This window comes from Solanum verrucosum, unplaced genomic scaffold, assembly GCF_900185275.1.
Source record: "Solanum verrucosum unplaced genomic scaffold, falcon-dt-bn FXZP01000049.1, whole genome shotgun sequence".
NCBI classification, from domain to species: domain Eukaryota; kingdom Viridiplantae; phylum Streptophyta; class Magnoliopsida; order Solanales; family Solanaceae; genus Solanum; species Solanum verrucosum.
In genome coordinates, this window is record NW_026020221.1 from 4626374 (window position 1) to 4649792 (window position 23419).

General features: G+C 30.6%; 2 protein-coding genes and 1 long non-coding RNA gene across 3 annotated transcripts; 1 reads left to right on the forward strand and 2 right to left on the reverse strand.

Moving 5' to 3' along the window:
- The first annotated feature begins 1075 nt into the window (after positions 1 to 1075).
- On the forward strand, positions 1076 to 5145 carry LOC125830873 (uncharacterized). Its single transcript, XM_049510054.1, has 6 exons — positions 1076 to 1283; positions 1364 to 1472; positions 2717 to 2856; positions 2940 to 3302; positions 4616 to 4678; positions 4802 to 5145. The coding sequence occupies exons 1-6, from the start codon at positions 1212 to 1214 to the stop codon at positions 5036 to 5038; spliced, it is 984 nt and encodes a 327-aa protein (XP_049366011.1). The 5' UTR covers positions 1076 to 1211; the 3' UTR covers positions 5039 to 5145.
- An 852-nt stretch (positions 5146 to 5997) lies between these two features.
- On the reverse strand, positions 5998 to 7061 carry LOC125830896 (uncharacterized). The gene is made up of 2 exons (XR_007443166.1): positions 6776 to 7061; positions 5998 to 6395 (listed from the first exon to the last, which is right to left on the reverse strand). It is a non-coding gene; the product is annotated as an uncharacterized LOC125830896 (long non-coding RNA).
- A 9348-nt stretch (positions 7062 to 16409) lies between these two features.
- LOC125830867 (chalcone synthase B) lies at positions 16410 to 19967 on the reverse strand. Its single transcript, XM_049510049.1, has 2 exons — positions 19661 to 19967; positions 16410 to 17558 (listed from the first exon to the last, which is right to left on the reverse strand). The coding sequence occupies exons 1-2, from the start codon at positions 19845 to 19847 to the stop codon at positions 16567 to 16569; spliced, it is 1179 nt and encodes a 392-aa protein (XP_049366006.1). The 5' UTR covers positions 19848 to 19967; the 3' UTR covers positions 16410 to 16566.
- Positions 19968 to 23419: the final 3452 nt, after the last annotated feature.

Genomic DNA, 23419 nt, shown 5'->3' on the forward strand with positions numbered 1-23419 from the left:
TATAATTTGTGTTTGTATAAAACTAGAGAGAGAGATTGGATATAAAATACAAATGTTTTAACTCGATTCAATTGTATACGAATTAAAATTATATGCAGATATCCAAATACAATAATTGATACATATACATAGTAGTTATACATATACAATTATATAACCAATATACATATACAATTCACCTCTCTCCACTCTCTGTCATCTCTCGCTCGCCTCTCTTCTCCCTCTCCCAATCTCGCTCGCCACTCTCATCCCTATAACATGTAGCTACGAATCGTAATTAACAAACTATAACTATGGAGCATAATTAAGCTATTTTTGAGTGGCTATATGCGAAAATTCTTAACTAGTTACTTATTTATAAAAATAAATAAATAAAAATGTGATTATATTTTAAATACTATGTAAATATTGGAAATTACACTTAATGACCTAAAAAATGAATAATTCCAAACTTTTAACGTCTTTAAAACCAAAAGTCTAACTTATTAAATTTATAAATTTTATCTATAGTACAAACAAGATCGAAGTTTAAAATCACCCATCTTCAAAGTTATTTTACGTAAATAGGCGATGGGGTGAAATTCCCCAAGTGTATGGTAGAGTTCAGAGTAGCCGCACTTGTAACACCTTGTTTGGATGATTGTTACTCGTTGTATTATATTGTTAGTTTAAATATAATATTTGTTTTGATTATTACTTAAATTATATTATATCGCGTTTAAATCTATCGTTAGGTAATGACAAAAAGACACATTTTATGTAACGACCATTTTAGCGTGATCTCGTCGTTACCTTAATATTTTCTTCTCATTTTATCTATATTTATTATTTAATAGTCATATTTCATCTTTTATCCTACATTTTCATAATAGTTTTACCACATACTCTACTTTTCTGATAGGTTTATCACTCAAATTATAAATATGTCACATTATGTACGACGGATAATGATACAATCTATCTAAATATTATATTTAATAAAACAATACACTATAAATCAATACAACACAATACATTACAATACATACATTATGAAATAATTAGTAAGAATCATCCAAATAAAGTGTAATCAAGAGGTTCAAAACAGAGCGGCGCCCTGGTTTTTAGTCTAAAGATAAAACTCTGATAATCTTTGCTCAAAATCACAAGCAGAAAAGCAGCTGAAAATTCATGGATCCATTTTGTAAAAATTGAGCTAACGTTAATGAAGAATGTGTTTCTCAGCAGCTTTGGCGCTTCCATTACTTCCAAATCTCGAGAAAAATTCAGCAAATTGTACCTCAGTATGTGCTATTTCCATTGTTATTTTGCTCTAATTTACTTTTTTTTTTGTTCCCTAATTGATGTGAAATTTTGCTAGCAGAATTGTAGTGGAAAGGATGAAGATTCAAATAAGGGTCAATCGGTGAAGCTGTCATTACCAGCTTATAAATGGCGATTAGTTATTGCTTACGACGGTACCAGATTTTCAGGTTTTATTCTCTTTTCGTGTTACTTCAGATAGAAAATTGAGGGTTGAAATCTCTGAATTTTAGTGTTAATACTCTAATTAGGTTTTCACTTTTCACGCATTCATTTTATTTTAACAAGTTTGTTGGTTACTGCTCTCATTGTTAATATATCATTTTGCCGTAAGATAATAGATAATTAAGGTTGAGGAGAGTTTGTTTAGTGCTGTAAAATCTCAAAATCATGTGCACTTTGTGCCACCCTTTACTGGACATAGTTCATTTTGCTAAGATTGTACTACATCCATTTGAATCTAATTACTATTTCAAGAGTTAGTAACATTCTTTGTTTGTGATGTTTATAAATATCTTTTCAATCAATTTGAAGTTTGCACCAGTGAGGAGTTGTGAGAGGTTGGCTATAGTGGGTATGAAGAGAGGTAGAGGTAGGCCGCTAGAAGTATTCAGGAGAGATGATTAGACAGGATATGACATATCTTACAGCTTATTGAGGGCATGACCTTAAGTAGGAGGGTATAGAGGTTGCAGATTAGGGTAGAAGGTTAACGAGTAGTTTTTTTTGGCGGGATAGGCTGGGTGGTAGTTTGGAACACCATGTCTATTGTAGTATTAGCATTTTTCTCGTAGTTGTTCTTTGATTTCTGTGTCGCATTATTTTGATGTTGATACTATTCCCTTTCTCTGGATGCTCTATATTGTTTCCCTTATTAGTTGACATGTCTTCTTTACTGCTGAATCAGCCTCTCTACCTCGTAGAGGTAGAAGTAAGATCTGCTTACACTATACCCTCCCCAGACCCATCAATTTGAAGTTTAAAACTTGGGAGTTTTAGTACTGTTTTTGATGTAGTATCTTAATGTATACTATATAAAAAGAAATAAATCAATCCCTGATGTTAAACTAGAAATAAATCAAGTGAACCATGATGAAGTGAACTAGGCAAGTCAGACGGCGTAGTAAGATTTTGAAGGTATTAGTAATTGCAAATTTGATACCTTACAATTTGTTCTCTGCTTCTCGATTTCCTCCTAACATGTGTATGTAGGTAATTAGAGTTTGTTTTTCTCTAAGGTCGTCCTTTTTCTATTTTTTTGTTCTTTATAAGGCGCAATGATTGCTAAGATAATAAGATGTTAAACTTACCTTCTAAATGTTTTTATACCTCTTTTATTCCCTATGTTTCTGCGAGTGTATGTTGGGATGTAGTTGCTTTATTTCTATAATCCTGAATGATGAGTCTCCTGTAGGATGGCAGTATCAGCAGACAACACCTACTGTACAGTGCATTCTGGAAGAAGCTCTGACTAAAAAAACGAAAATAAATCGCAAAGAACTTTGTTTAGTTGGTGCAAGCCGGACAGATGCAGGAGTTCATGCATGGGGTCAGGTCTGCTTTCCCTGCCAATGGATTCTCACTAACCAAGAGAAATGATCAAAATAAATAGACTTAGAACCAACTTTGGCTTTCAGGTGGCACATTTCATTACACCTTTCAACTATGAAACACTAGACGGCGTTCATAGAGCTGTAAATGGTCTTCTTCCTTCTGACATCAGAGTTAGAGAATTTAGCCCTGCAGGACCCGAGTTTCATGCGCGTTTCTCTGTCACAAGCAAGATATATTGCTACCAAGTATATAATTCTACTATCATGGACCCATTCTTGAGGCACTATGCTTACCATAGTGAGTATAAACTCGACGCTGATGTCATGAGATATGCCGCAAAGCATTTCGTGGGGAAACATGACTTTTCTGCCTTTGCCAATACATCACGAAATGACCGGGTGCCAAATCCAGTGAAGACGATATTGCGCTTTGATGTTGTTGAAAAGGTACTATATTCATCCCTTTACTGATATTAGGACTTATTAATTAGGTTCCATGGCTTGCAGTGAGGGTGGGGTTTTCTTGGTCTACACAAAATACACTTGAGCTGTCTCACGGCTCAAGGTACATGCATATTGGTTTTATATTAAAATTCCATCATTAGGTGTATCAGGGCCTCCCCAAGCTTAGAAACTCAACGAGTCTGTGTATTCTTGAAGTTCATGCTAACAATTTCCAAAAATAAAGGAGTGCAAATTTTTATGAGTATCACCTATATCCCATTTTATTTGAGATATTTTGACTAGGCATGGAAATTAAGAATTTAATCTAATTCTTTTCTTTATGGGTAAAAATACGAGTAAATGTAGTAAAGAAATTGATAAAAGTTACCTTTGGTCTTTGGATTAAAAAAAACCATTACATCTTAACACGAGGATGACTTTGAGAATGTCTTATAATATTACTGTTTACGAAGTGTCTATATCGTAGTACATCTCATAATAGATGTGCACACACAAGGCGGAACAAGAGAGCACATGTCAACACTAGTAGTATTTATAGTGGAACTGTTCCTTTGAAAAAATTATAGCTCCATAATGTTAGAAAGTATCTCTGATTTGTAAGTTCTAAAATGCCACACTGAGTAGCAAATATATGAACATAAGATGGCAAAATACAAAAGATATATAATTTTACAATCAGTAGTGAGACTATATTATCCTAAATGCAAATCCTCCACATTAGACTATCCTATATGAGAGGAAAAATGGATAACTATGGACATTTTTCCCCTTAAAATGTTTTTATTGCCCTCTAGAGTGTACCCCTTGAACTATCAAAATGATGTGAGCATCCACCCCGGGTCCACCATCCAAACCATGGGATGATGGAAGATGCCCAACCTTCTATAACCTGGATTATATGCCGTGTTAGTAAAGAACTGATGTTAAGGTGGCATTAATGTATAACGAGAAGGATAGAAAAATATGCTCGTTTTTCTTTATCAATATAACTCTTGTGCTTTTTTAAAAAAATGTTTCTGGCTGCAGATGAGGAAGTACTTGAGAGAAAACAAAGGGAAAAAGAAAATTTCCCAGATTAGGATTAGTTGTAGGGGAAAATAATGAAAAGAAACAAATAGGGGATGTCAGACTTAGCCATGTTTGGTATAAGCGCCAAAGCCTGACTTAGTTGGTATTCATAGCTTAATGACGTAGCCAGTGCTTAGAGCATATGAAACTGCAGCCATTGAGGCATTACTTGCCATATGCCTATGAATAAAGTTTTAAGTTTGATATCTTGTTGTGTTTTTCTTTAGGGACCTCTTTTGCGGCTAGAAGTTGAAGGTTCTGGTTTCCTATATAGACAAGTTCGGAACATGGTATGTAATCCATAAAGAAAAAACTTCCAAGTATTCGTCATGATTTCAGGACTGAATCTCAGCTGCTCTTGAACGGTAGCACTAAAGATAATGTGTGGTGATTTTTCTCAAAATCTTTTGCAGGTTGCTTTGTTGCTTCAAGTTGGACGGCAAGCAGTTCCACCAGATATTGTTGTTAGGATTTTGGAATCTCGTGATAGGAAGGAACTTGCAAAGTATACCTTGTTACTTCCACCTCATGGACTCAGTCTCGAGACTGTCAAGTATAATGAAGAACATCTCATACTTCCAACAGATTCCCCAGCTAGTAGCTTTGGTAGGCACCATAGTATAAGCAAATGTAAGGTGCTATTCGTTTGACTAGCTGAGAATCGAACAAAGAAGGAATGCAGAATGGATTCTGCCCTTTTTTGATAGACACTCATTCGTGAAAAGAATTTTGCGCCAGTTATATGCATCTGTTTTTTCTTAATGGTACTTTTTTTATGATTGCTGGAAAAATTGAAGCTGCAAGTATTAACGAAAACCAAGTCAACATTCAGCACTTCCTGTCTTGGTAACTATTGCTTGAATGCATGGCAAGAGACAAGAGTGACAACCACTCAATACTATCTCGCGCTCTGCATGCTCGTCTTGCAATGCTTGGGTTCGTGTTAGCTGTGGTTGCTATTATTCCGTAAACACATCTGAACGAGCGTTGTGTGCTGGATTAGGTGTGATTTCCTGTTATTGAGTTCAAATTGCTTTTATCTCTGACCTTTTGTAGGTACAGTAGTACACTTTCCTGCAAATGGAAGTATTATCATTTGGTGATTGTCTTTGTATCTGAATTTTGTTTCTTGAATAGCTTAGTAAAGCTCATCTTAACAAAGCTTGAAGATTCTATCCCAGGATCTGGCATTTTAAGGGTGTGTTCGATCTGATGTTTTTCATGTTTGGTCCTATTGGAAGTAGGAAAAACAAGTTTCACATGTAGCCTCTCACATTGATCGTGATTTGTGTCCTCCCCATCCTCTAACACGTCTCCTCTTTACTGCCACTCCCGCAGCCTCCATCCCCACCACTCTATACTCCTACCCCACAATTCTCATCTCTCATGGTATTTGACTAGATTATATACAAATGCTTTTAAGATAATATTTTTTACTTTTTCATTATTTTATTTTTTTGAGTTATTCAAATATGGCTTCGGCGTAATGGTGTCCCTAATTAAATATTAGAGACACTTGAAAACCATGGTAATAAAGTTAGGTTAAAATTTTATCCATATCAAATATTTCCATCAGGTTAATAATTGCATATTGGATAACATAGCCATCTGGATAAAATGAATGAATATTTTTTGATTACTGAATCTAAAATTAAATGCAAATCAAATACAATAAAACTTTCCGTGATTTTTTCATTGATCATGGGGATTAGCCAAAAAAATAATTCTTGTTCTGTGCTCTTTTTTTTTTTTTTTTGGGGAGGTGGGGGAGATGTATAGAACATCATCAAAATTTTCAAAATCTTGTTTTTTGGGCGTCAATTTAGCCACCACATGAACAAGATAATGATAAAATATGTACAATATGTGCCTTGATTTAACTCAAAAGAACAGAGATTTATGTTCTAATGGCTTTGGATTTGTCCAAAATTGACCACATCACTTGAACATCTTCATATCCACAAGCCATTACTTCACCTTGCAAATCTACTACATGCTTATCTTGGTCTGCAAATTAACACAAAACAAAACATTTGTTAAGACAAGATCAAACCAACCATGAGCGGATCCAGATTTTGAAGTTTATAAATTTTTTCTCGATTTTATCTCCATTTGGGTAATTGAGTTCTAAATTAAAATGAATTTCTAAAGACAAATACAAGATTTAAATAAAAACTGTTGGATTATATCAAATGCGTACACCTCTACCTCTTTCTCAATTTATAGCCCCTTTTTTACTAAATGTTTAATTGATTCGAGCTAATTGCAATAAACTCATTCTAGATCTGCCTCTTGACCAAAAAACACTATACATGAATTGTTTCTGCAAGACTCTCGACTTAAGTAACGCAAACACATAGACTATATTATACACAAATTGTACATACCTTCTTCTTGTGACTTCTTTTCTCTTGGTGAATCTCTTGGTGATTGTTGATTATTATTGAAAAAAGTTCTAGCTTTTCTAAATGGAGTTGTGATTGTTTTGACCCATTTAGTCATTTTTTCCCTTTTTGTTTTGATATAAAGAGTTGTTGTTGTTGCATCTAACTCTCCATTTTCTAAGAACAAAAAAGGGTTTATATATATATAGAATGTAACATCTCACCTAGACTATAATATGTAACATTTAATTAAAGGGATATTGTGGGAGCCATAATACTACAGGCAAGATCCGTGAGATAAGCTTTATGTAGTCTCACATCTCTTTCTTTATGTTTCTTTAATCATCTGATAATCGAAATTTATTAATCTAATTAATATAAATTTATATCATATAACTTTAATATGAGATAAAACACTTAATTAATATAAATTCACACCATATAACTTTAATAAAAGCGCTTAATATGAATATGTAAGAGTCAAATTGAATTATTTAACTATGTGATATTCAAAACTCATTAATTTGACTAATATTTATTCACAATCGTATATAAAAGCTCAATACAAAAAAAATTGATTCTTTTTTATTTTTAATCATCTGATATTTGAAGTTTATTGATTAGACTAATATGTATTCACATTGTGTAAAATCAATATAAAATTAAATAAAATATTCAATACGAAATTTTTTGAGACATCTGAATAAGGATCAAGAATCGCAATCCACCACTCCCGTGGTTGGTCTTTTTCTCTCTCTTATTTTAATTATTATTATATTGTCTTATCTCTGCAGTTCCAAGTTTTGGTGCCGACTGCCTCATAACCACATGGCTACGGAACCCTTGCACGTGAACGCCTTCTATCTTCTTGAATGTGACGTTACAAGATCGATCGCACGTTATTTATCGTATTTTTCTTTTACACGTCCTCAAAGAAAATGCTAATCAAGAGGATTAGAAAGAAATTATGAGACGAGAAATTGAATTCTCATGAAAGTTCAGATAGTTAATCAGTTGAACTATTAAGATTATCTATTTATGTTTTAAATATAATTTCTCCTAAGGATAAAATAAAAAATTATCTTAAATATTTTTAATGATATGAATTTAGAAATTATAATAAATAATTTGAGACGAATAAAGTAATAATTATGAGCTCGAAAATCGAAGGTGATGACAAGTAACGCCTAGCGTACAACTTGTGTACTTTGGTATTTTGACCTTTTCTATGAAATCATTCACATGGTGGTACCCTAAGTAAGGAACAAAGTTGATGGCTGTGAAGCTATAGAACCTAATAAGTATACTTCTACGGTTCTGGTTTATTTCGAAAAGGGGTTAGATTAATGTCAACTTAATACAGTGTTAGAATGTAGGCGTCCACCAGTGATCACAGGATTAGGTCTCCAAACAGAATAATACTGCGGAAAATAAATAGCTCAAAGTAGATCATGCATAAGGATTTTACGTGAAAACTCCCTTGCTCAAGGACGGTGAAAATCATGACCTGTAATCACATGATTAATTTCAATCCTAACTCCATTTCACTCAAACAGAGCAAAGTTTCAGATTACAAAGTCTTGCAACCTAGAAATTAAAACTCTTTAATCCCTTCCCCCTTACCGTAGCAACTCTACTACAAAGGAAACTAAGCAATTATCCTATTGCCCACTAAACCAACTCACTCTAGTTGATCTAGACTTTAAGAACCCACCAAGGCTAACTCTAGCTACCAACTTAGATCTCGAAGATGAGAGTTAAACAACCAGCAACTCTGCTGCACCCAAACATCAACTAACTCTAGTTGACACTCCTAGGCAACTCTATCCAAGAGAACATCAAAACAATGATGTAAAAAGACTTGACTAGAACATAGATGATTCGACTAACTAACTCTAGTTAATACGACTCAAACTAAATACTTAGACAAGCAACCAATCTACTATCCTTTATAACTTAGAAGTAGATTTACAATATGAGCACATAAGACACAAAGCTCAAAATACAACAAAGACACTTCAGCTACTACAAGAAATGTGATTTTCTGCGACGACTTTCTGTGGCGATATAAGTAGTTGCAACAAAATATAAGGTTTTTGTGGCGACGTGTAATTGTTGCCACAAAAGCTTATTTTGTTAGAGGCGACCTGTATTATCGCCACTGTAAATAATATATACAGTGGCGACTTTGCTTCAATCGCTACAATATGTACTATTTTTTCGATGAAGTAATGGCAGAAAATGTATTTGCGGCGACTTAGAAACTGTCGCCACTAAAGATTTATTTTGTGGCGACTTTGTTGCCACTAAAAATTTGCAACAACCTTTTTGCTCGCCACTAATTTCTCTTGTTTTCATATTCATTTTAATTTAGTATGTAAATTAAAATTCTTATTAATAGTTTTTAGTATGTAATTTTTTAAAAATAAATAGTTGATGTTATTTGTGATAAATAAACATTTGGACTAAATTAATTATATAAAGCATGTGTTTTAAATATATACATAGAGTAATTTCCTATGTGTAATAACATTTATTCTACGAACTATGCAAATGACTAGTTTAGCAATATAATATATTGTTATGTTGTTAGAAATATAACAATAAATATTAATGATGATAACATAGATATTCCCCTCCGTCCCATATTATTTATTTATTTTGACTTTACACGCTTCCGTACTAATTTACTCTTTAATTCTTTTTCATGTGTCTTATCCATCAACAACAAGATTAACAATGGAAGAACTTTACAATATTTATACTTTCAAAAATAGTTTATTGTACAGGCAAAATAGAAAAATTAAATTTTAATTTTATCTATTGACACCCAATTTTAACCTCCCTTTACCTTATCTATTTTACTAAACTGCTATTTGAGCCTAGGATTGGCTCAAAACCCTAATCCAAGCTATACACTCCAATTTCACATCTTCCTTCTACATGTACTATTCTGCCTATAAATGTTAATTAAATTATCTATGATTTTTCGCATGAACAATCCTTTAGATCTCATAATTTTCTGTTTTTATATGCTTTAGATTTCTTATCTCTGCAACCTTAATTTGTGTTTGTAATCGTTTTCTACTTTACTTGAATTTGGAGATTAGTGTATTTTGATGAAAAAATTGAATTTATATTTGGGTTAGCGCTTTAATTTGAAGGTATACGAACTAATTTATGGCGTTGAAGCGCACATTGAAGGAGTTTAAGGATCTGTAGAAGGATCCTCTAGTTGAACCCAAATTTAAAAATGAAAGAAGTCTCCCACATCATGCGACACTGGTATGTGAGCTCGACATCCTATTTTCCCTCCCACTTCTCATTATTTTATGAGTCCCGAGCTTATGTGCTAGTTTTGTTAGCTTAAGACCAATAATTAGGTCCGTGTGATCGAACTTTTGATGTTTTTTGCGGCTTTACGAGGCTCCATTTTTTGCGGCTTTACGAGGCTCTATTTTTTTGCGGCTTTGTGAGGTTCTTGCTGCTAAGTTTAGAACTTATAGCAGAGAACTTGTCTGATTTACTAATTATTTGTTTCTGTATTAGCAGAATTGGATTATTTGAATGTTTGTTTTATAACATTACCACCGTGTTTCATATTCTCTAGTTGTTGAAGCTTTTATTGGTAAAAGGAAATCCCCAATTTTTTAATCCCTAATTTGTTACTTGTTAATATCTTATTTTTAATTTTTCAAAAAAAAAGGGAATCCTTTTGATTTTCTGAATTTGTCTTGATTGTTAACTCGCCAAAAATAAAATACGGTATGTAGAGTCTTATTTTTCACTATAAATATGACACCCCTTATCATATAATTTTTCAAAAAAAAAAAGGGACTCACTTTGAAGTTCCATAATTTTTCATACTCATTGCTTGAGAAATGCTACTAGCCAAGATCCCTTATTGTAAAACTGCTTCTAATCTACTGGTTAGTGCTCGTCTGAAGTATTTTAAATTTAACTTGTGATAGTTCTTGATGGGATAACTCTTAACGCCTTAAATATTTGGTAGAAATGATCCAAGTATGTTTATAGACCTTATGTGTGCCTAGCTTTGGTTTAGTGGGTGCGATATGAGAGAACTAATCACTATTAAGCTGATATGGATTATAATATTGTTTAGGGTCTATGGGAAATAGTGTCTCTACCTTTGAGGTAGGAGTAAGGTTTGCGTTTACTTACTTTATTCGTTGCCGAGCTCTATCCTGCCTGAACTCCTTAAAAGACGAAATTGGGTTTTAGTTATTTAGTTGCTCCACTTTTATCCTGTTGGGCAATACACTTGACATTTTTTCAGATTTGAGCTTAGTGTACTAGGACTAAACTATGTTGCACAACTTTCATTGATCATATTGTCTCTTTGTATTCTTAAAATACATTTGTAATCTCTACTTCAAGGTTACCTCTTTTATTTTAATATGAGATTATGAAAATTGTCAAAGAAATCATATGTTTTTACTTTTAATTGCAGGGACAGGATTCTAGAACACAAATGGTGTCAATGAAGGACGAGTTTGAAGGCCTATAATGTTCTTTTTTCTTATCACATATGTACACTGACATTAAACAATCTACAATATTTTTTGTAATGGAAGTATTTGCATTATTCAACTTGTGAATTTTTTGTGTTCACTAATTAAAATTGGATGCTTTATTGGTAGGCAATGTACGTGTTTATTAAAATTTAGAAATTAGGTGGCCATAAAAATGTATGAAAATATTGGATATTGCAATTGTTGGGAAAACAGGTTTTAGTGGCAAAGTTGCCACTAAATGTATAACACATTTAGAGGCAACTATAGTCTCCCCTAAAGATCATGCTATTGCGGCGATAAGAGTTGCCACTAAATGAATAATTCTATTGTGGCAATCTATGTCGCCACTCAAAGACATTTGCAGTGGCAACAAGAAATGCCACTACATGTGAAAAATTATAGTGGCGACCTAAGTTGCCACTAAAAGTCAATTTTCAATGGCGACTTATATTAGCATCAACAATGTGGAACTTTTTTGTGATGCATAATTTCAGGTTTAGCAGCGACAATGTCGCCACAAATATATTCTTTTTGTGGCGACTTTTAAGGGTCGTCACAAAATACTTTTAGTTATGGAAGTACTTGCCACGGTGCCTAGTCGCCATTAAAAGTAATCAGTGGCGACATATTGAGTTATTGTGGCGACTTCCATCGCCACTAAAGAACAGATTTCTTGTAGCTAGCACTCTTGAATATTATTTTGTAAGATTTACTATTTGTAAGATCAAGTGTAGGTAGATGTTGACCTAGGTAGAATGATTTGTAGGTCCAATTGATCTGAAAGTGAAATTCGAGATTCAAGAATATATATATAATATAAAAGAAACTCTCTTAAATATTATTTTGTTATATAGCCTTATATATTATAACATTTAAGTGATATTATAAGAGATTTTTGTTGAGAAATCGTATTATAATATCGGAATTATAAAAATAGGGACTAAATGAGGGGATTTTTACATGATTCTCTGTCATTTTTACTCTTTTGAAAACTCAAATTCATAGTATTAATTTTAAAGATAATTAATTAAAAGTGCTTAATTATCATTCAAATAACTCCCTTTTATCGTCGAAATTTTTTGAATGTTTGGGTATGTTTCTTTTTTCTTTTTCTTTCTAGTGGTAGCTACCCACTTTCGTGCTCATGTATGACAATTTCTTTAATTAATAATAATACTGAATGATTAAAGTGAGTTGAATAATATCAAATTAACATGTTCATAATCAAGATACAAGATAAAGATTTATTTTGTTAAGCGATACAACTTACGAGTACACATAATTAGAATAAATTCAAATTTGTGGAAATAGAAGAAATTTTTCTAACCCACAAATTAAATTACTTATGTGTACGTCCTTATAAGATTATAACTTCCTCAATATTGTTAAGAAATCAAGTTACTTTCTCTCGAGATAGAACAAATAAATTATGTTCGAATAATTTTTTGATTTTTCTATTTATCTGAAATTAATTATTACACAAACAAAATCTATTTTTATTATTGATCCTACCAATTATATAACAACTGTGTGCATTCTGAGTTGTAGAATTTCCATAACGAATATATTAATTGTTCCAAGAGAATCTTAAACATATAAAATTATATAAATATTAATGTTGGTTAAATTCAACTAACTTTTTAGTTGAATGAATCTAATCGTAATTTTGTTGGTGGTAAAATTTATGTCCATAAAAATAAAATAAAAAATTTGAGTGGCACATGTTGAACTTGTATAAAATCACGTTATTTTCTGAGAGGAGCCATGTTATTGATACCTTGTGTTTGTCCCCTCTAATTTATAAATTATTTTTGGGGGGACTTACCATATTTTATTTATAGAAATATATCTAATTAAAGTACGTAGAATTGTAATGGAATGAATATCATTTATTCATTCATCTTTACCCGAAGATATCGAGTTTGAGTTTTCTATAGGAATATAATCTTGTTGGAAAAAGCGTATTTCTTAAATAAGGGTTATCAGTTATGTGACGTGAAATATAAATTAGTCGAGGTTCAATACGAATACTGAAAGAAAAAAAACTATATAGGAAAGTTATCAAGATATGTACTTGGAAATTGGAGGGATAACATATAGTAATATTTTGATATCCCTTGTTTCAAAAGGTTGTTCTTCATCTAGATAAGTTTATATATCTTGCTTTTTATCTATTCGGAATTAATTGATTGATTAATTCATATTCGTGATATATAAAGCCTAGGGATGTACTTCGATTTTTTCTTAATTTTTTTTGTAGCTCGAATACAAAGTATCTGATTAAGAATATAGGAATCGTCTCATCCATTATATTGCATCCCCCTATGAGTACTCTAATTTTAAGGGTTACTATGATTGTAGATCAACTTTCTCTGATGGAATAAAATACGTATAGTTTCCTTTTATTTTTCTACTGAGTATTTGATATTTGTATATTAAGTTCGATTATATATTCGAATTCATATCTTCCTAACAAAGGAATATTCATATCTAAATTTAAACCTTGATTAAAAATACAGAAATATTTATCACTCTACAACGATAATTTTTATTTTTGAATAATATACTATAGTCACACTTGGAATATTTAATTCATTTCAAGCTTCCCTACAATATTAATGTTTTGTTAGGTATTGGTTATGTCTAGTTAGACAGAACATATGAATTCATTAATTAAACAATGCAACTTGATCTGAACAATATGGTATTATATGGTCAAATTTTTATTTTTTATTTTTCAATAGCATAACTACTTAAACTCATTTATGGACTTTGGAATATTTTACACTGTGCATGCCTTTGAAAATCATAATGAGGCAAGTCGATGCCTTCCTATTGAGCTTTTTCATCTTTCATCATTTCGTAACGCAGAATCAAGATTTAAATTTTAAGATATTAATCATAAGTATTATAACATAAATATTTGGGATAAGGGTCTGAAAAATACCTCAACTTTGGTCGGATTTGTTGTTGCGATACTAAACTTTCATAAGGACTTATTACCTCCCTAGACTATTTAATTCCGTATTTTTTACCCTCTGAACTATTTAATAGTGTATTTTAAAGGTATATATGTGCCCACGTGGATACATTACTATTTATAATTTTGCATTATTTTTTATGTCCACGTGAGCAAATATATATGTTTAAAATACGGTATTAAATAGTCTAGGCAGGTAATAGGTCCTCATGAAAGTTTAGTATCACAACAACAAATCCAACCAAAATTGAGATATTTTTCAAACTCTTATCCCTAAATATTTTATGAAACTGTCTATTATATTTTAAATAGTTGAAGTTCATGTGGAAATAATTGAACGTCGGTCATATGCATATACATGAATTTTAGTTATATGAAACATCATATACCATGTCTGATGTTGACATAAAGTGAATGCCGTGTAAAAAAAAATTGAAAAGTTGATACAAGTTAAATAGTGGAATCAAGATCGGTGTATTCATGCACTTTGCCCGTTAGTACTGAATTTTAAATTTAATTTCTCTAACTATTTAATATATTACTTAAAAAATATTTATATGATTTGGTCAAAATTATTGAATTCGATTAAATTTATAATCGAAAGGTTATTTGTGCAATCATATTAGGTGCACACTATTGATTTAAACTGTCGCAAACAAAGGCATAATATATAGGTTAAAGTATTTAACCTAATTAATGCTTAAATTATTATACTAATTATACTCATTAACAGAATCATCCCACAAGTTTGCATAAGCAATATAATAATTGGTATATCGCTTTCCATTGGTTTTGGTTAGCTAATCGTAAATAGTTGATAAGTTTTAAGTAGAGTTGTTCATGATTATGGTTAAAAAAATAAATCGAATCGCAATTCGAACCAAATCGATTGAAAAACCGATATTTGGTTGGGTTTGGTTAGGTTTTATTTTAAATTTTGAAAACCGATATTATTTGGTTTGGTTTGGTTTTGGTTTTACTAAAAAAAAAAACGCAAAAATAACGAAATCGAACCGATAAATTAGATATATAAATTTTATAATTATTTATATATTATTCATAAATAAAATATAAATATTATTAAATTTTAATTAACTTAAGTGTTTAACTTTACAATTTCCTCAAGCTCAACACTTTAGTCCAACTATAACAATCCTAAGTCCAAGTCCATTAAAATCCATTTTGGTCTTTACCTATCCTACTTCACATAAAATAGTCACACTTTCTCTTAATTGAAACACTTTGTTCTTGTAATGATAACTTTAGTATTGCTTAATTGAACCGACAATAACTTTTCTGTGGATTGTTCCTGTGCTAGATGTTTGTGGCTATCGACGTAAGTACTCCCCAAAAAATTTACTATTACTTTCAAACCAGATAAACCAGAAAAACTAAATCAAACCGAACCAAACCAACAATAACCAAGCGGCGGTTATTTTTTGCCGTTTGGTTTGGTTTAGTTTTAGAAATTTAAAAAACTAACTAGATTGGTTTGGTTTTGGTTTTAATCAATGATCCAAACCGAACCACGAACACCCCTAATTTCAAGAATTGAAGTATTATTTTTAAATTTTTAAATTGATTTTATAAATAAGTAGTTACGCGTAGAAATTGATAATGAAATTTACTGGCATGTTTAACAAAAAAAAAATGATGATAAGCTATTTTTAATTAAAAGACTAAAATACCCTTAACTTTTAAATTATTACTTTTTTTCCAAATTTAATAGTATCTTTTTAAAGAAAAAGAAAAATGACAAATATAAAATGAATATGAAGTTAGAGTTTTATTTTAGAAAATATATTTGAGAATTAAAAACAGTAATATTAATTAATGCTAAAATAGTAAAAAACTTGACTAAAAAGTATTTATAAGCCCTAAAGTTATAAGTTAGGAGTGATCAACTTATAACTTTAGACTAATTTTAAATTATAAGAACTATATACCTTTCGAACGTTTATTAAACACGTAAAGAAGTCATAACATCAATTTGATCATCTTATAAGCTTAACCAAATCCCATTGTAATCAAGTTTTCAAATGAAGTAAACTACGTTGGCTATTTAATACACGAATCAAGAGAGATAACAATGACATTAATTTATCACAATATTTATTATATCTAATATGTCTGGAGATAGTGGATATTTATTTTATTTATTAATACATGCATATAGATGAAAAAACTCCACCCAAAAGAAAATGAAAATGAAATTAAACATCATAAAAGGCCAGGCCCAAGTAAAAAAGAGAGACATAATGGGCCCATTATTGAAAATGCTAAATGGGCACACTACGAAGCACAACTGTCTCAATTGTAAGCCCAGGCCCAAATGATAAAAGGACTCCCAAGTCCAGCCCATCTCCAGTAGTCTTCAGCCCATCTCTAGCAGATTTTTTTCTTATCTCATCCAATATGAATAACACACATGCACTAGACAAGTTACCATATTCTCGAAGGATATTTCTCGTGGCCCGTAACTTATCGGGCTCTAGGCCCAATGTGCTTTCGACTTGGTCCACAATTGCATTACCTCCTGGATGAAGAATCCAAAACACCGAGTTCCAATCTGAAATGCCTAACGGTTTAAACGCCTTTATTAAGCAACTCTCCACATTTTTTGCGATAGTCGGTGGTACGTCCCTAGTACAATGAAACGTAAGGCCCATCTCGCGTAAGTGTAACGCGAGGTGGCAATCCCCGTTAGGTACAAACGTCTGGGCCGCCGAGACAATTTCGAAAATGGGCCTCTCCAGGCCCGTTTTAGGGTCCGATCCAATTATAACCGCGACCGCACCGTCCCCGAATAATGCTTGTGCGATAAGGTTATCGGGATGAGCTTCGCTCGGCCCGCGAAACCCTATCGCTGAGCTCTCAGCACACACAACGAGTACCCTAGCACCCTTGTTGTTCTCAGCTAAGTCCTTGGCTAACCGGAGCATCATGCCACCGGCAAAACAACCTTGTTGGTACATCATTAATCGTTGAACTGATGGGCTTAGGCCCAATAACTTTATTAATTGGTAATCCGCACCAGGCATGTCCACACCACTTCTTGTACAAAAGACTAAATGGGTAATTTTTGATTTGGGCTGAGCCCATTCATCTATGGCCATAAGGGCAGCCTCTTTACCAAGTTTGGGTATTTCTGAGACCAAAATGTCTTGTCTGATATCAAGGGAAGGCCCATTATAAGAACACAAATTTGGATTTTTCTTTAATATTTCTTCTGTTAAAAGCATATGCCTTTTCCTAATCATTGTTCTGCTGCCTGAAATTATTTATGAAAAATAAAATCAGTTATTAAAATAAAAAATCTATTTCTCTAGAGGTAAATGGTAAAAAAGAAAAGAAAAAAAGGGAGAGTAGATGGGATAATATCATTTTTGACCATTCAGTTATTGATATATTCTAATTTTGATCATTATAAGTACATTTAATTAAGCAGATTTAACGTTAATTCACTACGATGTATACCTTTTGTCTTTAGAGCTATAATTGTCCTCAAAGTATAGTGAAACATGCGCAAATTTAACATAATACGCGAATAATTAAATAATTTATTTTGAATTTGTGTAACCATTGGGCTGCCTTCTCAATTAATGCCCATATTTTTTTATTTTTTTTATTTTCCTTTAATGAGTGGAAGAGGACAATATATATCCTTAATAATAAATCATATCAACCAGCTTATTTATAATTTATATAATATTGGAGCAAGTAATAAGTGACTGGCACTATATAATTGACCTTGAACAGAAATAAGGATACTATCTCCATTTGTAAAACGTTAATTTAATTAAAGTAGGTCTGTCATAACATATTTCTCTCTCTCTATAAATATATTATATTTCGGGAACATTAACTTTTTTCTGTGTGAGCTTGTTCACATTATCGCTTTCAATATCAAATACAGGAGAAGGATTGACAATGCGTGAGGGTTGCTATAGTCCTAGAGCACTAGTAAGATTATGTACATCTTATCCTCTTCAAATTGTATTTGTGAAATTATATTGAATTTGTAGTTACTATTGTTTATTTTGAAAACATCAATTACACACGTACAATTTCACATTAAAAAGTAAAACGCTTCCTAACGATAAGATCGCCATTTGTTTAGGTTTAATGACTAGATCATATACAAACACTTCATAACAAATATTTATATTAGCATGATTTTCTTAGCCCATATATAGTACTCCAAGATATATAATTTTAGCAGAGATATATTAATATATATTTCATGCTACTGATCCTACAACACGAAGCAATCATCACTGGGATTATATGATTTCTAGTTTATGTGTTGTCATACAAATGCCAGATTGACAAAATAATAAACAATGTTACACAAATACAAATTATTCTTCAATTTCAAATATGTATAAATTCTCAATATGCATGTTACTTCATTCAAGTTCATTTTAGTAAAAAAATATTAGAAGCTCTCTATACATAACATATAATTTTCTGACATGACAAAATATTAGATCTAAACTAGATGTATTAACATGAGTAAGTTAATCTCATATAACTAATTTGTATCATTGTATCACATGTATAGATTATCTTTTTAAATTTCTTTCTATATAATTAATATAGGTTTTATCTCAAGCGACTTTCGCTTATTTTATATCCTCTATACATGCTACTTGAGAAGGATAAAAGATTAGAACATGATAAAAGAAACGTACAATTAAATCTAGCTCATCAGCAACCTTTAAAACTAGCTTAAGAGGTGATGATCTTAGATCATAGAATCCCCGTCTCTTAATAGTCGATGTGAGAAACTCAACAAAAGTGCAAGTTTGTATACAAGTGATCATTAAATCTAAACAAATGCTCCAAATGTATATTGGCATGTAGCGAATGAATTTTGTTTCAAAGTTCTTAATTAAGTTCTAAAGGCATCACTTTGTAACAATAGATGTCTCACACATTGATAAATGATATTTTCATCTAATTGATTGTCCATATCGTCGAATCAAATATCACCTTAATGATATACATTGGTAGTGTGCAATAATTTTCTTATATCATCAGTGTGATTTAACATGTTTTAATTGATTACTTGCCTTTTTTTTTCTAACTTACCAATAAATGTTACTCCATTGAATATGCTTATCACTTACCTAGTTTAATTAAGTTATATATATTGACAGAGTAATTACTTTTTAGTCAAGTCTTCCAAAAAGATATATCTACCCGCAAAACCTTCTTAAAATGTAAAATTTATAATTTTAAAAATAAGATATATTATTATATGTTATTAAGTGACCCGATTATACTTTATATCATCAATGTATTAAACTTAAACGTTCAAAAGTAAATAACATCGATAAATATGTAATATTAAAGGGGAATATAACTTACAAATACGTCTAAATTTTTCTTTGAGGTCCACCAAATGCTCACTATTTGTAACCTTGAAATAATAATCAGGATAGGAGGTTTGATCAACCCAATGAAAAGGAGTTGCTGTCCCAATGGCTAAAATTTTTGCAGGACCCTCAGCTCTCTCATGGACCCTCCCAATCTTTTGACCATTTTCCAACTTCATTTTTTTCGAAAAAAAAAGGTGGAATCCAGACAAAATCGATGAAACAGAAGAAATTCGAGTATTAGTTGAAATAAGAAATGGCAAAGGCAAAAGCCAAAGGGAAATGTTTTGGTTTGGGGTAGTGCATGGAATTGCTTGATTTTATTGCCTTTATATAGAATGAAAAAAAAAAGAATGAAGTGTGATGTAATTAGCCCACCTCAATAATTTCAATACGTACAACAATAATATATTCACACTATATACAAATTACTTTTATATAGCGTTAATAAACATATACTAATAAAAAGTGTTAAAACTTTTATCAGGGTTAGTTAATTGTCATTGGATTCAATGTCTTTATAGACTTTAGAAACATTTACAAAGAGTGATAATTGTCTCTAAAAAACATAATTAGTGGCAATTAAGTTATTGCCGTTAATGATCATTATTGGGATAGTGCCAATGTGATAGCATAAGTGGAATCTAAATAAAATGGAATGTACACTTATCTTATCGATCTCTATGTAATATATATGAAGTAGAGAAGTTGTTTCTGATTGATTTTTGTCTCGAGAATTTTTTTTTCAAAAACAAGTTTTGACAAATACAAAATAAAAACTATAGTAAAAATACTATAGAAAAGAAAGTTATTGTCACCTTAATAATATCATCGGAAAAAGGTAAAGAATGTCCTTAAATTATGTGAAATTGAGTAAAAATGCCATTAATTAATATGTTGATCCAAAAATGTATTTATTGTTACTTATTAATGAGTTAATTTTTAAAAAATAAATAAATATATTATTTATTTTCTTTTTTAACACATTCTTTTCCTAATAATAGTTTTTATTAACAAATGTTTATCCCACTTCAATTTGAAAAAAAAAAAAATATTTCTTATTTTGTTATAATTATTTTTTATTGTTATATATCTAAATGAAAATCAACGATGAGTTTACTATGATCTTATATACATGACATATATTATCCATTAAAAAGGTATCCCTAGTTATTCTATTTTAATTGAGATTAAGAAGAAGATACAAATATTTTCTACATTTTATTGGTTAAAGTCATTTAAAATAAAGAAAACAAGAATACGATTTTTTAAAGGTAATATTTTTGTTAAGAACAAAATGTGTTAAAAGTATAACTTACATAAATTTCGTAGTTTTAATATGAAATTACAATCTATCCCTTATTAGTTTGTAATTACATTAATCCCTTAAAAAGTAACACAAACTGGATATATAATATGTAGCTCGGATACATTAAAGAGTATCTCGGATACATTATAACATAAACCGGATACATAATATGTAGCTCGGATACATTAAAAACTAGCTCGGATACATTAAATACTGGCTCGGATACATTAAAGAAATAAGGAATTTTAGAGGTTTTTAAAAATAGAAGGGGATATTGGAAATAAGGGAAACATAAGACGTGTATTTCAGTAATTTTTCCTTAAAATAATAATAATAATAATAATAATAATAATAATAATAATAATAATAATAATATATTTATTTGAAAAAGAGGATTTTTGACCCATTTAGTAACAATAGTGGTATTTTTGGACCAAACTATTAACATCAAGGGCATTTTGGACCAAAATATTGACAATAAATATTTTTTTTGACCAAACTATAAATGTAGGATATTTTTATTTATTTCACATAATTTAAGGACATTTTTGACATTTTTCATAATTTCATTAATGATTCTTTTCTTTTATATACATATATATATATAATTATGTAACATGATATTCAAAACCTAAACATCCTCTTAATTTAGATCGTATGAAGGTTCATAAAAAAGTTATTTGTAATAGAAGTTTGTTCGAACTTAAATCCGTTGATTAATATCGTAGAAAATCTTATTTATCCCACTACCGAGGGATGATTTCAATTATTTATTGCGATCCAAAACGGGGTTTTATAACAGGATCAAAATTTTGAATTCTATGACTTGCACGTTATATATATATAGTATATATTGCTATCATATTAGATAATCTGTATGTAAACTTGCAATTATTTATAGTAGACCAAATTTGACTTCTACACGATTTTACTTCTTTATATTTTGACACCCCTTAAACAAATAGCTCCGCAGACATACAATCATAAAGTGAAATCGTACTATATGCACGATGAAAATATGTTGATGTCTTAAAGAAAATTTTCAATCATTTTTTTTCTACGAAAACTACTTTTCTAACTCATATAATTAAGACAAGATTGACATGTTGTCCATTGGAACTATATGGACATTATTGCAAAGTCTATTTGTGTATTAATTGACACTAAAAAAGAATCGACCTAGGAGAGTACGTATGGTTGAAATTTTAATTTGTACGTACTTAATAAAAAAGGTTATATACTCTCTCCATTTAACAATAGTTATTTATTATATTAAAGTTAATTGTTCAACAATACTTATTCAATTTAAAAAATCAAGAGATAATTTATCTTTTGTGTCTATTTTATCCTTGCTATTAAATATTATTTATTATCTAACACATTTCTCAAAGATTAAAGTTAATAAAGTTAAAGAATAATATAGTAATATTATCCCTATTATTTATTGATTCTTAAGACATGCATGTGTCAAGTCAATAATGGACAACTATGATAGGACAGGGGTAATATTAGTTTGTATGTATGAAATTTATCGGTAAGGACTAGTTAATTTATTGTTAAATAACTCTTAATTAATTGAATTCTCTTATAATCTGTTGTTACTTTGTAAAATAACATGAAATCATTACTGTTTAGCTATGAATTTTATGTGTAGCTAATTCTTTATTTTCTAGTAGACTTGGTGTTCTCAAAAACATTTTTTGGAGCGAGTCATGGGGTGGAGCATACCAAAAATGCTCGGAGGTGCAAATTGAAGATGTAGATTCATAGGGCGTAAGCTCTAAGTGTAAAAACGTAAGTCCTGGGCGTAAAAACATATGTCCTAGGCGTTCTTTTTTAAAAAAGTTTTTAAACCTTTTTTGCTTTAAATCATATTTTTTAATTATTTATGTAATGATATTTCTCAAATAGTAATTGTAATATTCTTTTTCTTCATTATTAGTTATTAATATTTTTCTCAAATAAAAATCATAATATTTTTTTTTTATACATATTATAGGTTATTTATTAAAATTTATTTGTAAAATTAATAAAATAATTGAAAGTTTTACTTTTGTTTATTTCTTAGTAATAAAATTATTAAATTGAATATACCTGAGACTACTCCCCGTAGATTCAGAAGACTTATGTTTCGTGTCTCGAAAACTTACGTCTCACTCCATACTGCATAAAACGTTTCGCCTTACGCCTCCGCCTTTTAATATAGTGTTATCCTTGTTCAAAGGTGCATATATATGTAGCTGTCAACCTTTCAATCTTTCAATAACCAAGTTTCTAACCTCCAGTAATGTATGTCCTTTTGTAAAATTACTTTATTCATCACAGACCATTTGAATTTGTGTCGCGAAGAGCCTTATTTGAAGGAATTATTAAGAATTTTTTCATGGAAAATTTATAGAAATTTCACTAGTGTAAGAGCTAATTATTTAGATATACTTCAAT